We start from the raw sequence: 18763 nt of genomic DNA, 5'->3' as shown, positions 1-18763 counted from the left end.
TGCACGTTTTATTCAATTAAATACTTTCATGGTATCATTCATATATCAATTGTAAATCAACAAATGAATTAAAAATAGTATCAAAACATGATGCGTCAAAAGCCAAGAATGAGGAAAAAGAAAAGCCAACAGTGAGAAAGGTATAAGATAAGTTAATAAATATAATATAGATTCATTAGATAGATCAAAAATAATTTAGTTAATAGGATTGTATTTATTAGTGATCATCAAGCATGGCATTTCAAGTATTTGATGAGATTAAGTATTATTATTCGGGTTATTCGGGTCAACCCGAACCCGAAAAAATGTTATAGAACGAACCCGAAACCCGACCCTAATTATAGTTCGGGTTTATCGGGTTAACCCGAATAAGCCGAATATGAAATTTTAACCCTATTAAACCCGATCCGTTTAAACTTATTCGGGTTTGGGTCGGGTCGGGTCGGGTTTGGGTATTTTTGACACCCCTAGGAAGATCCCTTCTATGGAACATCCTGATCATTATGTTTTATGGTATTGTAGAGCAGTATGGTGGTGGCACGGTTTGGAGCAGGAGGATCAAGATCAGGGTCAGGATCTGGGTTTGGGTCAGGTAACACTATTGAGACCATTGACGAGAGGTTGCATGGGCTCATCACAACAAAGGTTACGAGGGGGATCCTTGACGCTATCTCAACTATCTTTGGGACGATCAAGGAGGGTATGATGGAGATCATGGAGGAGAGGCTCAGGGCATTCAGAAATGAGATTGTTGCGGTCCAAAATTTTCGGTCATGATTTTTGGGGTGTTACAACAATTACCCGGATTTAGCCGCGTCACCCCCTTTGTAGCAACACTTTGTCGACTTGTAAATCCCGTAACTTTCACATACGAGCTCCATTTTTGAAGTTTTTTTTTATATATGTACACGCAGGTATTGCCAAGATATACAACTCTTCTTCTGACCCTGTCAGCTAATTCTCGACCGATTTTAAATTGAATCGTTTGAGAAGATTACACTGTTAAATGACCGTGTAAATCTCATAACTTCTACATACGGACTCTATTTTCGTCTATCTTTTTATCGTTGGGATCCTATTAATGAGATGTTCAATTATCATTTAGGTTATGTTGACCAAAAATCGATCGATTTAAAATTCGAATTTCGGGTTGTGCAATGCTATGCCAAATCTTAGAAAAATCATAACTTACTCATACGAAGTCAGATTTGAGCATTCTTTTTATGCACGCTCTTGGGTTAACGTATACTACAAATTTAATTTAGATCTCTAAGGATAAAAAGTAGTTTATCAAAAATTTACTTTTTACGTTAAGCGGATGTCGTGCCGGTTTAGCCGTAAAATATCGGCAGGTCATAATTTATTCGTTATAACTTGGATTTCGACGTTCTTTATACTTCCAGAATCCTAGTCACGACCACTACCACTTTCTTCATAGATATTGAGTTTATCTACACTTTTATTTGTGACACTTATTTTCACTGTTAATTTATTATATTTTATAAATAAGTATAAGGCACATAAAATTGATGGGTTTTGTACATAAGAACATTCCTATGTGCGCATACAAACCCTAATGCTTGGATCTAGGTTTCTCTAATTAAACATGCATTGAATCCAAGACTCCTAATGGCTAATTAGGTAAAAGAACAATACAAAACCAGAGTTAGAATCATACCTTAAACCACTTGTTTGATCTTCTTGTTCTTGGAGCTTTAGAGTCACAATTGTCACTCCTCTAATGGCTTACAAACACCAACTAGCAAAGAGAATGATTTGAGAGAGAGGAGAGAGGAGGAAATCGGCCAGGGTATCCTTGCTGTAGAGGAGGTGCCGATTTCCTGTGGGCTAGACAATTGTGGAAGAAGGCGCATCAAATTCACAAAGCCTTCAGCTCTCTTTATGGCTAAGTTGCTAATGAAACTAGCATCTCTGCTAATAGCTCCCCTGAGAAATTTCACCCCATTCGGTTTGGTAAATGGATCTTCAAGAAGAATACATATATGCATGGTAATGTGCACACATTTAAAGCATGGTTGGTTGTGAAGGGCTTTACTCAAACCACCGGGGGTTGACTATAACGAAGCCTTCTCACCAGTAGCTTAGATACAATCTATCAGGATCATGCTAGCCATAGCTTCCTTTCATGACTATGAAATTTGGCAGATGGATGTCAAAACCACTTTCCTTAATGAGAAGTTGGCTAAGGATGTTTACATGAGTTAGTCAGAGGGTTTTGTTGATGCAAAGTATCCTAATAATGTAATGCAAAGGGTTTTGTTCATGCAAAGTATCCTAATAGTCCAAGTTAACTATTGTAACATGTTTTGAAGTAATAAGAATAAATTATGTGAATTTATGTGCTTTAAACTTAATTATTGTGATTTAATAAATTAATGGATAAAAATATACGTCGAAAATAAATATTGGATAAACCTGATATTTATGAAGAAAGTTGTAGTGGTTAAAATAAGGATTCTGGAGATATAAAGAATACTGAAATCCGAGTTATAACGAAGAAGTTATGACCTGTCGAAGTTTCGCGACAGAACCGACATGACGTTGTGTGACATAAAAAGTGAATTTATGATAAAGTGCTTTTTAGCCTTAGCAATCTATATGAAAGACGTAGTGTTCGTTAAATCGGAAGCGTGCATAAAAATAATGCCCAAATCTGATTTCGTATGAGGAAGTTATGATTTTCCAAAGTTTCAGCTTAACAGTAGACAGCTAAAAACTCGAATTTTATATCAAGTGATTTTTAGCCGACACAACCTAAACGAGAATCGAAGGTCTCGTCAATAGCATTACAACGGTGAAAAGATAGATGAAAACGGACGTAGGATGAAGAAGTTATGAATTTTTAACGGAATTTCTTGTCCCGATATGTTAAAAATAATAATATTAAAATATAAATTCAAAATTAGCCAACAGAGTCTAAACGAAAGTTTTAGAGTATAATCTCACCTACGCATGCATATAAAGAACATCGGAAACAAAGCTCGTATCCGAAAGTTATGAATTTTTGAAGTTCGGAGCATAAAAACCGAGAATTTTCGCATACACAAGGTCAAGGTTCGGCCACGGCGCCTAGCATGCGAGCCCGCCCCATGTCCGAGCAGGTGATTTCGAAGCACAGGTCCAATTGCAAAGCAATGCACGTCGTACCGGTGGCACATCCGAGCTCGGACCCGTGTTCGCCTGCGAACCAAGTCGTGTGCCTTGCCACCTCGCCTCGTTGTTACCACCTGCCTTGCCTCGCATCCGACGTGTGTCCCTCCTCCCCCTCGCTGTTTTCGCGTGCCTTCTCCCTTCCACCTTCGGTCTGAGGCCTCGCCCTATATAAAGGGAGGTGCGAACCCTCCCGGTTAATGTTACCAAATTTCACACATTTTCACCTCTAAACCATTTTAAGCTATACCAACATCCCTTGAAGCCCCGGGATCACACCTAACACCTGAAGAATGTCCTGAAGTGCCCGATAACTCCGAGAAATTTATCTTTTCAGTTTGAAGCTCAACCCTCGCAAGGCCCGATTTTCAATAAAGCTCCCGGTTTCATCGGAAACGATTGTTTTAAGATATATGAAGTGTTGCCCGATTATCGTTAAATCACGTGAGTGCATAGTTACTTTCATCTTACACAAAGATATGAAGTATTTTATATAAAATACGTGCTATGTGAATATATATTGTTTGTTTATTTGAGATGGATGTTGAATGAATGATTTATACAGGTCTTAAATGATTTCAACTGTATATGTATTTTATATCTACAAAAATGTTGGGTAAAACATGGGTAGATGAAATAGTTGGTATGTGATGAAAGATGAGTTGGATGAATCAGATGATCAGTGATATAGATCATGAGTTGAGGGTGAGAGGTGGAATATGAGAGAAGCCCTTACCCAAACATTGGCCCTCGTCATTCAGTAAAGTATGGATGACAACCATGGACTATTCTAGACGGTTCGTGGAACACTAACAGGATCGCAACCTGTAGCTGTGTGAACAATATATTCATTAGATGTACTCTAAAATCCTATTAACATGTATTGTGAGTGGACTCTCGAAAATAATATTGTCAATAAATAAGAGCTATGGACTTAGCACATGTTGTATAAACCCTAGCGACGATGTGACTTCGTGCCTATTCCTTAGGAGGAATCCTTAGGAATAAGTGATAAATGATTCTTAATAAATGAGAGCTATGGACTTAGCACATGTTGTATAAACCCTGGCAGCGATATGGACTCAGTGCATATTGTATAAACCCTGACGACGATGAGACATCATGCCTATTCCTTAGGAGGAATCCTTAGGAATGAGTGATAGATTATTCTTAGGGCAGATCCTTAAGAAATAAAAGAAGATAATAGGGATGAGTAATTGAGTTAATTGTCTGATGATAAAACATAATAATTTTATTATTGTGGATTGAAAACCCCGATGTACTCACCAGGTTTTCCAACCTGACCCACTAAATTTATTTGTATCACAAGTGTCGATACGAAGCTACGTTACACTGAGAGATTAAAGGAGATGTAAAATCACTAGTGTAAATGAATGTAAGTTCTGTTTATGTTTATGTTCATGTATTAACGATGACATCCTAAAGTTTTAAAATAAATAAAATACATTTCCTCGATTTGATAACATATTTATCATGTTTTTCTTGGAATAAATTCCACAACGTATTTCTTTAAAAGATACTCTGATTTTCAAAATCAAGAATAAACAAATCGGTCTTTTCTGGCTGATGGAATCTTTGTTTCGAAAAGAAGGTCAAAGACTTTGGCTTCTCTTGAAGTGAAGATAAGTCTTATGTATACGTCAAAGCTAGTGGGAGTATAGTAACCTTCCTAGTATTGTATGTTGATGACATACTTCTTATAGGAAATGACATTCCAACTTTGCAAGAAGTTAAGTCTTGGCTTGGAATGTGTTTTGCTATGAAGGATCTAGGAGAGGCTGCTTATATTCTAGGGATAATAATCCTAAGGGATAAGAGTAAAAGGCAAACTGGACTTAATCAAAGTACATATTCTTCTTGAAGATCCATTTGCAACTTTGCAAGAAGTTAAGTCTTGGTGTGAAAAGTGTTTTGATTTTGATATCGTATATTTTTTCCCTCTCAATTAAGTCAATATAATTACAAATTTCTTGTAATATCAACCAAATGACTAATTCTCCATGTTCTCTCGGTAACCACTTTTCCCAAATTGCAATAAAGTCAATAAATTTACTAAAATTCGATTTTAACACAATGTTTTGTTCATTTCATTTACAATTTTGTTTCCATGGCAACGAATTAACCAGTTACCAAATATAGAATGTTACTAAATAAACAACGTGGCAATATTATGATGTGGAAGCCATGTTGGATCTTATGTGGCACGATTAAATTTCAAATATATGGTTTTCATCGATCCAGTGGTTCAAACTCGCTTTAAAGTCAATGAAAATAGCATACTTACCCTTTTAGGAGATGTTATTATTGTTTAAAAGCTCGATTTGCACAACAAGTAAATAAAAACTCCTACAATGTCGATCTAGGAGATACTTAGTGAGTTTGAACCATTGGATCGACCTTGTAGGGGTTTTCACAATTAAGCTTCTAAACCATAATAACATCTCTTGAAAGGGTGCTATGCCAGTTTTTTTATTTGTAAATGAGTTAAAACCACTCGATCGACCTTCAGACGTCATTTGTAATGAAATACTCTGATAAGAATAGGAGAAGAAGAGAAGAAGATATGTGAAATTGGGTTCGATGCAAACCCTATATTTGAAACTCAATCTTGCCACATAAGATCCGACATGACTTTTACATCACAATATTGTCACGTTGTTTATTTGATAACCTTCTAGATCGATGATAATCGATCAATTTGTTGTCACTACAACAAAATTGTAAATGTAATGTCATAATTGGGAAAATGGTTATTAGGAAAACATGAAGAACGAATCATTTGATTGATATTAGAACAAAATTATAAATATAATAAGTTAATTGAAAAAACTACAATGTAAAAATCAAAATTTTCAATCAACTAACCTAAATCATCAATAAAAAAGTCATATTGACAACATATTTTCTTATTGGCTATTAAAGTAGGGTTATATATATATATATTAAAGTTCTAATCTTTTTATCAATTTAATAAGAAATTTCTAAACTTTATTTATTTATTGTAAAAAAATAAAGTTTAAGATTTTTTTATCAAACCTATAAAAATACTGAAACTTTAGTCCATATATCTCGCTCAAGCAACTTCAACATTTATGCGACACTTAATGGCATTATAGTAATTTCACCTGTAGAGGAGGGCAATATCACTACCAAGTTATATTCATAGCTACATAAATACGTCTCTTTTGCTTTTTAGTATCAAAAACATTCCTCGAGGTTTTCACCTTTGATCCGCCGTCTGGATAATTCCCGTTCTCTCAATTTCGAATAAGTATCAGTTCCGATGCGAATCGGCATTTATTATGTCTAGATTTTGATAGTCATACGTTTCAGTTCTGGTTTCTTATTAGTTTTATTTTATAATTCCGCTTTTCGGTTTTCGTGTGTTTGAGTTCGTTGATCAATCCATCGGATTCTGCCTTCAGGTATCGTCCCTTTTCAGATCTTAAACTGATACTTATTTATTCGATATGTTTTAATTTAGGCCTTTCAGCACTCTTACACTACTACGAAGTGTAGCTTATTATCAATAGATCGGCTGCGGTTTTATTTAATGATCACGAACGCTATTGCATGAATGTGTTTTCGTCTTACTCTGATTTCTATATTTGCATTATTGTATACCGACCTGGATATTGTGTTATGGCCATTCTTTTGAAAAAAAAAGATGATTTAATAATATATAACTGCTATTTACATTTATATATGTTAATACGTTCACTACTTCTAAGCTTCTTTCCAATGTGGTGAATGTTTTATATTTGCAGATATTAAGTGGTTGTAAATTGTAATGGCGCAAGCAGCTGCAACTTCAGGGTGGCTCAGAGGAAGAGTGAAAGCTGTTCCATCTGGAGACTCCTTGCTGATAATGGGATTTACCAAAGCTGAAATCCCCCCGGAGAAGACTATAGTTTTGGCTCATCTTTCAGCCCCAAGACTCGTATGCCCTTTTTGACTTCACTATGCTTTAAAACTTGTAGCTAGTTATATTGAGATTTGAGATACATTATGTACACTTTAATTTCTTGATTATCACATATACAATTCATTAAATTTATTTTCTTTGTGTAGGCCCGTAGAGGAGGCACCGATGACCCATTTGCATGGGAAAGCAGAGAATTCTTACGAAAGTTGTGCGTAGGAAAGGTGCTTATTCATAAATCATAAAAACCATCTTCTATTTGTCACCTTGTATTTATAAAATCTATATCAAGGTAATTAATTCATCTTACTTCTGTCTGTTTGCTAGGATGTTGTTTTCAAAACGGAATACACCATCCCAAATTTCTCCAGGGAATTTTGCAGTCTCTTCATTGGTACTACAAATATTGCAAAGGAGGTTGTTACTCATGGCTGGGCAAAGGTAATTCACCTTCCCTTTATCTTTATCTTCTCACAATTCTGAAATCTTATGCCATAGCTGAAAATGGTAATTACAGGTTAAGGAGGCTAAAGGAGAGGTGACTCCTGAACATGCTGAATTGCTACGCATTGAAGAACAAGCTAGGCAACAAGGAGTAGGTCTATGGAACAGGGTTAGTATCGTACTTTCACACACCATACTGTTACTGATTTATCTTCATTTGTTGCTGATATGTGATCACCGTGTTGAATCGGTGGATTCAGTCTCCTGGTGCTACTGCAGCTGCAATCAGGAACCTTCCACCATCAGCTGTTGGTGACCCAAGCAATTTGGATGCAATGGGGCTCTTAGCTTCAAATAAAGGAAGATCCATGGAAGCAATTGTAGAGCAAGTTCGTGATGGGAGCTCACTTCGTGTTTATCTGCTTCCAGAGTTTCAATTTGTTCAAGTGTTTGTTGCTGGAATCCAGGTATATATATGCATCTCTCATTTTCATCACCAATGTAATTATCTTAATAAATATGTTGCCCTAATTTAGTCCTTTGATTGTTGCCTAGGCACCATCAATGGGAAGAAGAACAACGGTTGAACCTGCTACAATTACCGAAATGCCCTCTGAAGAACTCAATGGAGATTCAAATTCTGAGATTCGTGGCTCGTTAACATCAGCACAAAGAGTTACAGTCTCGTCAACCTACAATGAAGTTGCCCCTGATCCTTATGGAAGGGAAGCTAAACATTTTAGTGAGATTCGTGTTCTAAATAGAGATGTAAGTTATTTCTCTCTCTCTCCCTTTCACTTTTTCTACCAATTTGTGTAACAATTAACAAAGTAATTTACAGGTCCGGATTGTTCTAGAAGGTGTTGACAAGTTTAGCAATTTGATAGGCTCAGTGTATTACCCTGATGGCGAATCAGCAAAGGATCTTGCTCTTGAGCTTATAGAAAATGTAATTCTGTTTTCACTTTTCACTTTTTTTTATGTGACTCGAACGATATTTATACAATGATTGGTTCTGTTAGGGGTTTGCCAAGTATGTTGAGTGGAGTGCAAGTATGATGGAAGATGAAGCTAGAAGGAAGTTAAAAGCTGCAGAACTTCAAGCAAAGAAGAATAAGATAAGACTCTGGACAAATTACATACCTCCAGCTACAAATTCGAAGGCTATTTCAGACAATTTCAGCGGAAAGGTGGTTGAAGTTGTGAGTGGGGACTGCATTATTGTTGCAGACGATTCTTCCCCATTCGGTAGTCCATCAGCAGAAAGACGAGTGAACCTTTCAAGCATCCGGTGCCCCAAATTAGGAAATCCCAGAAGAGACGAAAAACCCGCCCCATATGCCCGTGAAGCCAGGGAGTTCTTAAGAACACGCTTAATTGGCAAACAAGTAAGTAAAATTTTATAAAAACCCCAACAGGAAAATGTTATTTACTTGTTTTGTTGTTTATTTAGGTTAAAGTTTCAATGGAGTACTCACGGAAGGTTCCGACAGCCGACGGCTCGGCGGCGGCTCCTACCGGGCCTACTGATACACGAGTAATGGGGTTTGGCTCTGTGTTTTTGTTGTCCCAAGGGAAGGACGGTTTGGACATTTCACAACAGCCAGGTGTAAACGTCGCTGAGCTTGTTATTGCCCGTGGGTTTGGCACTGTAATCAGACATCGAGATTTTGAAGAAAGATCGAATCATTATGAGACTCTTCTTGCTGCTGAATCTCGCGCAACTTCCGGAAGAAAAGGAATTCATTCTTCCAAAGATCCTCCGGTTATGCATGTCACCGATCTGTTAACTGTTAGTATTCTAGTGATATGTGTTATACCGAATTTGAAATATTTCTAATTCTAATTCCGATTCCGTTCAGGCATCGGCGAAGAAAGCGAAGGATTTTTTACCTTTTCTACAACGGAATCGGAGAATGTCGGCTGTTGTTGAATACGTTCTCAGTGGTCATCGGTTTAAGCTTTTTGTTCCTAAAGAAACGTGCAGCATTGCTTTCTCGTTTTCGGGTGTCCGATGTCCAGGTCGGGAGGAGCCGTATTCCAATGAAGCGATTTCATTTATGAGACGGAAAATAATGCAGAGAGATGTTGAGGTACTACTTCGTAATTCCATTTTTTTATACTAATTTTTATTTATTATAATTTTTAATTTCAGATTGAAGTGGAAACCGTTGATAGAACGGGTACTTTCTTGGGTTCTTTATGGGACTCGAAAACAAACGTTGCGATTACACTTCTAGAAGCTGGTCTCGCAAGGCTTCAGACTTCATTTGGAAGTGATAGGATTCCAGATGCTCATCTTCTTGCTCAGGCTGAACAGTTTGCCAAGAAACAGAAATTGAAGGCAAGAAAGCTTTGATTCTATTTTATATTAAATTACACTTTTGGCCCTTGAATTTTACCGATTCTTTCAATTTTAGTCCTGAAAAGTTTTCTCGGACCAAAACTTCAAAAATCAGTTACACTCATGGAACAAATAGTCATTTTACTTAAATTTGAAACTAAGAATAAAATTTTGTTGTGCAGATATGGGAAAATTATGTTGAAGGAGTGGAAGTTACGAATGGTCAAACTCAAGATAAAAAGCAGAAAGAGGAATTCAAGGCGGTGGTGACGGAAGTCCTAGGCGGCGGCAAGTTTTACGTCCAGGCGGTTTCCGATCAAAAAGTCGCCGCCATTCAAAACCAACTCGCTTCTTTAACCCTAAAAGAAGCTCCGGTTATCGGCTCATTCAACCCCAAAAAAGGCGATATCGTCCTTGCTCAATTCACTGCAGATAATTCATGGAACCGAGCAATGGTTGTGAACACTCCACGTGGCGCTGTTGAATCAATCAAAGACAAATTCGAAGTTTTCTACATGGATTATGGAAACCAAGAAGTCGTGACCTACAATCAATTACGTCCGTTGGATCAATCTGTATCATCTGCACCAGGGATGGCTCAGCTGTGCAGCCTCGCGTATCTTAAAGTTCCAACATTGGAGGAGGATTACGGTCATGAAGCAGCCATGCTTCTAAGCGACACCACATTAAACGGTCCGAAGGAATTCAGAGCCGTGATTGAAGAGAGAGATGTGTCTGGTGGAAAAGTCAAAGGGCAAGGAACCGGGAATATTCTCATGGTGACTTTGATCGATGAGGAATTTGGTGAGAGCGTTAATGCTATAATGCTCAAGGTTTGTACTCTGTTTAAGTTATTCAAAAAATCAAAACCCTTTGTGTTTCTATTATGGATAGAAGTGAAATTAGGTTTTTTTTTTTTGTTGGGATTTCAGGAGGGAGTGGCGAGATTGGAGAAAAGGAGGAGGTGGGAGCCGAAAGAGAAACAAGAAATTTTGGATGAATTGGAGAAGTGTCAGGCGGAGGCGAGTAAAGCGCGGTTGGGGATATGGGAGTATGGTGATATTCAATCGGATGATGATGAGAATCAGAATCCTCTGCCTTCTTCTGTTAAGAAACCTGGTGGTGGTAAACGCTAAAATGCACCGGTTTTGGTAGTTGTGTTTGGGAGAGGACAGTTTTGTTTATTTGTTTTTTTTTAATTAATTTATTTTTTAATTTATATATAGAGACGGTTAATAAGGGGAAGAGGTGGGGTGGGAGTGTGTTAGAGCATAAGGAGGATGTTTGTTGGTTTTATAAATTTATTTCTCGGTGTGAGACTTTGAGTGTCTATGAAAGAAGGTAAAGTTTTGATATTTAGATCTTTTCACGAAATTGCTTTATGGAAACACACTCTTTACCTTCGGATGAAGGTGCGTAATTACTCTTTAATTGTGTTTATGACATTTGGGTATTGTAGTAAAGCGCTTGTATCAAAATGTGAAATTGTCTAAAAGTTATTTTCAGAAAAATTTCATTTAGTCTTAAAGTTTATTTTTTAATAAAAAAAAGTCTTAACTTTTTTGTTTCTTATAGCAGGAAATGATATACTATCGGGTAAAATCAAATAATCAAGAATTTTCTGTTCAAAAAATAAAATTTGAGGCTAGAATGAAACTTTTCCGAAAATATTTAGTTTTTTCTAACAATTTCCCTACCAAAATCTACACAAAATTCTCTTGAGTGCAAAGTTTTTCGCAAAAGAGTCTCAACCCATGTAGACTTGGTTCCTAAATATGGAGTACTTTGATAAAATTTGGAGGGATAAACATGGGATTTTGGGGAAAACATTGGATAAAAATTGTGTAAGAATCATTTGCTTTTTGCTTAAAGTGTGTCTTTTAAGATTCGGAAAAAAAAAAAGAAAAAAAAAAGAAAAAAAAAACTTATGGACGAATATTCTTATGGTTTTATGGTCAAAGAAGATGCTATTTGGAATATATTTTGTGACTTCAATCGAGTTTATTTGTGTAGAAAGAAAATGTTCACTAATGGACCACCTTGAACGACGCTTTTTAGAAGTTGTATCCATGCTAGACTAAAGCAGCATTTTTATTATCCTAAGGCAACCTTTCTTGAATGTTGCATGTTGCAGGAAATTATTGTTTTAGATGCCTCACTGAAATTAAATCTCACAACACACAATACAAATTGTTAATAAATACATATAAGGTGTGAGATCGGTGTATTACATAGATTGATTAAAAAGTTAAATATAAGGTATAGACATTAAATATTTTTTAAAGTAAAATTTTAAAATAAATATAAATTAAATGATGAATAAGTAATTCAATCTATACTAATAAAATATTATTATCATGTTTTAAAAAATCATGTTAAATATGAATAGGTAAAAACCAAGTATTTTTAAAGTAAACTTTGGAAATAAATAGAATAAACTATAAGGACCATTTATGTAATTTGTCTTAATTAATCTATACCAATAAAACTAATTAATTAATATAAATTGATAAATAGAATTCATTAAATACAAATAAAAATTCACAAACGGAATGTTTATTATATACATTAATTCACATTAATTACTACGATGTGATATTTAATAGGTGGAAGTTGAATAAAAATGAAAAAAATACAAAAATGATAAGTGAAAAAAAAATTAAAAATTCTAAGAAAATTACATGTGTCAAATTGAATAAAAAGTTGACATTTAGCAAAATTATCTTTATTTATTAGACTGCACGGTATGGGTGCGGTCCAAGACCGCACTTCGTACCACATAGGACGAGAACACTGCCCCCAGACCGCGGTCTCATGCGGTCTTGGCCGCAGTGCGGTCCTCTAAAGCCGTGTGTTTTGATTAGTTGAGGAAGGATTGATCCGTTGAGCATTTAAACTTTTCTTTTTTTTTTTTTTTGCTTTTTCTTTCCTATATATATACATACCAACTTAATTTTTTTTCACAACAAAATCTCATCTTTCTCTCAATTTTTTATTTTTTTTTTAAATCACCATTCTCTCAAAAAAAAATTTACGTAATTTGCTTTAGTTATTTTATTTATGTTTTTTAAGTTTCTAGAATTATTTAAATGTCATGTGTGTGAGTTTATTTTTTTTTAGTAACGCAATGTACTATTTTTTTTAATTTTCAAGTAATGAAAAATTATGTTTTTTTATTAAAATAGAAGTTATATTAAATTAAAATAGTTAAAAAAAAGGAAGTTTTATTAAATTAAAATACTTAAAAAAACAAAAAAAAATAAAAGAAATGAAAAGTGTGGCACCACACCGTTGGTGTGGCAAGAAACCACACTTGAGTGGTAAAAAGTAACATGACGTTTATGTGGCGGGGGAGGGAGTGCGGTTTCAATAGCACCACTCCCTCCAGCCTTATGATAGATTTTATTGCAACTTAACAGAGCAATTTACTTTAATTATTATTGAGTTGTGCTACAAGTACTCTCTTATCCTTATTTACCCCCCCTCCCCCTAAAGTCAATCAAATCAAAATTTTGACATTTGATTTGACATTATTTTTTTCTTTTTTAACACAAATTATTATTATTATTATTATTATTATAATTATTATTATTATTATACACAATTTTAACATTCGGACGACTTTATAAATTCGAACGGTTATATAAAATCATTATTTAAATATTTTTTATATTTTAATATTAATATTACTATTATTGTTATTATAGTTATAAATTTTGAACAATATTTTATAAATCAGACATTATAAATTCGAATGGTTATATAAAATCAGAACAAAAACAAAGTTTGTCTCTATTAATTACGAATCATAACATTTGGCTGCATGGAAAACATCGTATAGTGCTCGATTAAATGTTTTCAATCCGCATAACGCACCATGCAATTGTAATATAGTACCAATTAATATCCATAATTAATAAGGATAAATTTTGCTTTTATTCCGATTTTCTATAACAGTTCGAATTTATAATATCTGATTTATAAAATGTTGTTCGAAATATATAATAATAATAACAATAATAATATTAATATTAAAATATAAAAAATATTTAAAACCAATTTTATATAGCCATTCGAATTTATAATGTCGTTCTATTGTTAAAATTTTATACGAAATTTATAATAATAATAATAATAATAATAATAATACTAAAATTTAATAATAATAATAATAATAATAATAATAAATAAACAAATAAATAAATAAATAAAAAAGATAAAAGATCAAACCAAGAGGATGAGATTGAAAAATAAAAGAAGATACTTATAAAAAAACCCTTATTATTTCCTCATATTTTTAAAGTTTAGTCCTATATAACTCAATACTATCATGTATATAAAATTTACAACCTAAACACTAATATAATTAATTAATGATTTTATTATACCTAATAAAATATCTATATAACAAATAATCTTATCTACAATTAACAAAAAGATAAAAGTGATTTATAAAATAAACAAATAAAGTTGTTTAAATTCATTGACAGCCAGAAAAAGACAATTTAAAACTTTTTCCAGTGTTGTCGTCAGATGAAGTAAGGCTGGAGGGGGTAGGGTGAGGTTCAGGTGCGGTTTCAGCTGATGTGGCACTGAAACACCACCCCCTCTATGCGGTTTTGGAAGTGCAGTTTGAGACTACGGTAGAAATTGGGAGCGCTCCCTTGCTCTCTCTTCCTCTATCTCTATCTCTCTCTCTTCTTTCTCTATCTCGTCCTCTGTCTCTCCACCCCTTGGGTGTTGTAAAAAAACACGGTAGGAGGAGGGAGTGTAGCACCACTCCCTCCAGTCTAATAATTGGGGCTTTTCTAGTCGTTATTTTGAGCTGGAATCTTGACTATTTTGTCTTGTAGTTGGCATGGAGTGCCTAGGAGGTCACACGACACACTTTTTGACTATAGAGTTGATTTTTGGACTAAGTTTGACTTTGGGTCAGACTTTAAGGTTTTAGGTCATGAGGTTTAACATTTCATATATGCTTACAATTTAACAATAAAACTCATGTTTTTCTTTAGAATTCGTACATGCTCACCTAACCTACTATTGTAATGATTGATTTATCATTAGTCAAGTTTCTTATATGAACATAACAATTGGTTTTCTTTTAACATACTTTTAGGTAAATTATAGTAAGTTGTTTAACATTTAATTTAAATATCTTACAATACTTGTAACATAAATTTGTATGGGAAATGAAGTATATGGATGACGATGAGTTCAAAATGATGCTAACGTCATTATTTTGTGGCAAAGAATTCGTTATATAGGATTTTGATTCCTAATTTTATGAAGCTTAATGACGTTTATCCTATTTATAACTTGAACCAAGAAATTTCTATATTTTTAATAAAATAGTAAAAGAGTTGAAGTAAAATGAAATAAAAATTTTTAAAAAACTTGGCCAAAATATTATGAATTTTTTGACGGTAACATGGTAAAAAAATAGTTTACTGGTAAAAAAATGGTTGATTTGAAGTGTTTATCCGGTAATCCGGACTTCTTGTTAACAAAATAAAATTTGAGAACTTTTCATAAACTTAACTAAAATATTGAGATTTTCTGGAGATTTCCCTTAAAAAAAAAATAAACCTATTAGATCCATTCGCCTGACTCTTACACCCCGTTCCTGAGTTCAACTTAACGAGATAAAGGAAAGGAAATGGGTGGAAACAATGACGGACTGTCTTAGGGGCTGGGGGAGGCCATGGCCTCCCCGATTTTAAGCCTTCTAATGTCTGTTATACATAATCGGATATTATAGTTGATGGTGGAAAATTTTGTTTAGTTGTTGATGAAGCACGTGATCAGTCTAATAAAAAACAAATGTCAATTGTTTTGAGATTTTTAAATAAAGATGGCTTTGTTATGGAGCGTTTCTTTGGGCTTGTTCATGTACCTGACACTACAACACAAACGCTTAAGAATGCAATTTATTCTGTATTGTCACATAATAATCTTGATCTTAAGTCAATCCGTGGGCAAGGGTATGATGGTGCAAGCAATATGCGAGGTAATTTCAAGGGTTTGCAAGCATTGATTTCAAATGATTGTCCATTTGCGTATTATGTTCATTGTTTTGCCCATCGATTGCAATTAGCATTAATAACCGCTTCACGAGGAGTTGTTGCATTACAGAAGTTTTTTACTCGATTATCTTTTGTTGTCAATGTTGTTGGTGCTTCCTCCAAGCGTGCCGACCAACTTAGAGATGCACAAGCTGATGAAATTTCATATAAGATTTCTATTGATGAGTTAGAGACGGTAGAGGTCTTAATCAAATTGGTACATTACAACGAGCTGGTGATACTAGATGGAGTTCTCACCTCAAATCAGTTTCGAGCTTAATCAAAATTTTTAGTCCAACTTGTGAGGTTTTATTTAAAATTATTAAAGATGGTACCGGTTCAATCAAAGGCGATGCAGATTCAGCATATGAGGCTATTACTACATTTGAGTTCATTTTTATTCTTCATCTCGAGAAAGAAATAATGGAGATAACGGATTTACTTTGTCAAGCTTTACAAAGACAATCTCAAGATATTTGTAACGCATTGAGTCTAGTTGCATCTACCAAATTGTTATTACAAAAATGAAAGATGAAAGATGGGATGGTTTGCTCTCTCTTGTTATGTCATTTTGTCAGGAATGCAACATTGATATCCCTGATATGTCTTCTCCATACTTTAGTAGAGGGGCTTGAGCTCGTAACGAGTGTAGTGATCATACACTTGAACATCATTACCGAGTGGATATATTTTTTGAAGCAATTAATTGTCAAATAATGGAACTCAATCATCGATTCAACGATAGCTCAACGGAGTTGCTTCGACTCTCAACAACTTTAGATCCTAAAAGTGTTGATGAGCCTTTTCGAAGTGGTGATATAATTAAGTTAGTAGATAAGTTTTATCCTGAAGATTTCAATGAAAAAGAGAAAGTAGTTTTGAAGATACAACTTCAACATTATGAGATTGATGTCGTTCAACATGCAGATTATAAACTATTGACATCTATGTCAGATTTGTGTCAATGGTTGATAAAGACTAGAAGGGTAGCAAACTTTCATCTTATTTATAGAGTAGTTAGTCTCATACTTACTCTTCCAGTTTCTACTGCTACAACAGATAGATCATTTTCAGCAATGACCCTCTTTAAAACAAGGTTACGGAATAAAATGGAAGATGAGTTTTTAAATTACTCATTGGTTTTGCATTTCGAAAGAGAACTTGCTGAAAAGATTAGTTTAGAGACAAATATAGAAGACTTTAAAAATGCAAGCATTCGTCGCTTTCCACTTTGATTAACAATGTAACAATATTTATATTAGTTTTCTTGTTTAGACTTTTAATATGTCATTATTTTGAACCAAATAAAACTTGTTAATATAATTTAATTATGAAGTTTTGATATGTTATAATATAGTTCAATTATGAAGTTTTGATTCCGGCCCCCCAAGTTGTAGTGCTTGTGTTCCGCCCCTGGGTGGAAATGAGAAGAAAATAAAAGAAATTGGTGTTCCCGAGTTTCATTAACGGAAGGAAGTGGAGGGAAATGGAATAATCACTTTCCCTCCTATATTTCCTTCCGATTTGGGAGGATTTGGAAAGAAAGAAGAAAATGATTAATTTCCTTCCACTTCTCTTCAACTCGGGAACACAAAAGAAAATTTTGTTTTTCTTTCCTTTCTCTTTTTTTCTCTCGTGACTTTCTTTTCTCTTCTTTTTTTTTTTTTTTTTGATAAACTCGGAAACAGGGTGTTAATCCGCAAAAAATCACACTTTTTCCTTGGTAGTTTTTCTCCATTGGAGGTAAAAACTCTGACCAATTTCATTAAACTTTTCTCAGGTGATTGATAAATTTAGATGATGCAGTATGAGCTAAAACATGCCATTATTGCCGACTTGTCACAACCAAAATGACGTTATAATGAGCGAACCCCTAACCCTACCGCCGGTTATATCTCGTTATTAGTGAATTTTGTTGTTGTTACCACCGGATGAAACGCCAAAATTTTGAACGTTAGGCCTTTTTGACCGTTCGCCAATGGTCACTTGATTAAATAAATAAAAATTATTTTTTCTAATTATAAATACATTTCATTCTCATCAAATTAAGATTTTCTTTCTTTCTTCATATATTTTATAAAATCTACTTCTAGTTCAACAACAAAAAATGGAGCAAAATCTAAATACCCTTCCACCTAACCAAAACCCAAACACACAACCACATACAACATCTTCTATCTGGTTTGCCGGTTACGAGAACTATTTTAGCCTTCTATCATCTTAGCTTATAAAAAATCACATACCAAGGGGTCTCTTTCAATCCCGCATCCCACATCACCACCACTCCATTTTCCTAACTCACATTGTCTTCAAAAAAAAAAAATTCGGCCAAAATTCAAGTTTACAAAAAAATCTTTTTCCCATGCCACCTCAAACACAACCACAACCACAACCTTAAACACAACCACCACCTCCAACACAAACATCGGCTAAAACGCAAGCGAGGGGTAGTAAGAGAGGGAGAGGGAAAGGGAAAGTTATAGTGGTTAACACGAAAAACGAGGAAGCTTCACATTGGTGGACACCAGATGAAGAAAATTATTTGGCACAAGCGTGGTGTGGTACTTCAAAAGACGAATGTCGCGGAAATTGGATGATGAAATGTGCTTATTGGGAGGCAGTGCTAAAAAATTTCCACACTATATTGAAGGAAAAAAATGTATCGCAATACAGACATGTTTAGTAGCAAATAGACTCAAATTAGCAAGCAGTGCACAAAATCAATGGTCTTTATAACCGGCTTGAGGCGCAACAACAAAGCGCAACCAATGACTTTGATTTGTTCAAAGCTGCAAA

The 18763-nt window shown here is 34.5% G+C and overlaps 2 protein-coding genes across 2 annotated transcripts; both read left to right on the top strand.

The window, feature by feature from the left end:
* The first annotated feature begins 6388 nt into the window (after positions 1-6388).
* On the top strand, positions 6389-11276 carry LOC145029315 (ribonuclease TUDOR 2-like). Its single transcript, XM_078977890.1, has 14 exons — positions 6389-6617; positions 6960-7132; positions 7264-7338; positions 7442-7555; positions 7632-7727; positions 7819-8025; positions 8114-8326; positions 8400-8507; positions 8581-8946; positions 9012-9350; positions 9421-9651; positions 9714-9902; positions 10085-10735; positions 10835-11276. Exons 2-14 carry the CDS (start codon positions 6983-6985, stop codon positions 11036-11038), a joined length of 2943 nt encoding a protein of 980 aa, XP_078834016.1. The 5' UTR covers positions 6389-6617; positions 6960-6982; the 3' UTR covers positions 11039-11276.
* Positions 11277-16683: 5407 nt separating this feature from the next.
* On the top strand, positions 16684-17202 carry LOC145003812 (uncharacterized). Its single transcript, XM_078962727.1, has one exon. It carries the CDS (start codon positions 16684-16686, stop codon positions 17200-17202), a length of 519 nt encoding a protein of 172 aa, XP_078818853.1.
* Positions 17203-18763: the final 1561 nt, after the last annotated feature.

This window comes from Lactuca saligna, chromosome 1 (assembly GCF_052625555.1).
Source record: "Lactuca saligna cultivar CGN05327 chromosome 1, ASM5262555v1, whole genome shotgun sequence".
NCBI classification, from domain to species: Eukaryota; Viridiplantae; Streptophyta; class Magnoliopsida; order Asterales; family Asteraceae; genus Lactuca; species Lactuca saligna.
Note: the sequence above shows the minus strand (reverse complement) of the source record. Positions and strands in the feature narration are given on the sequence as shown.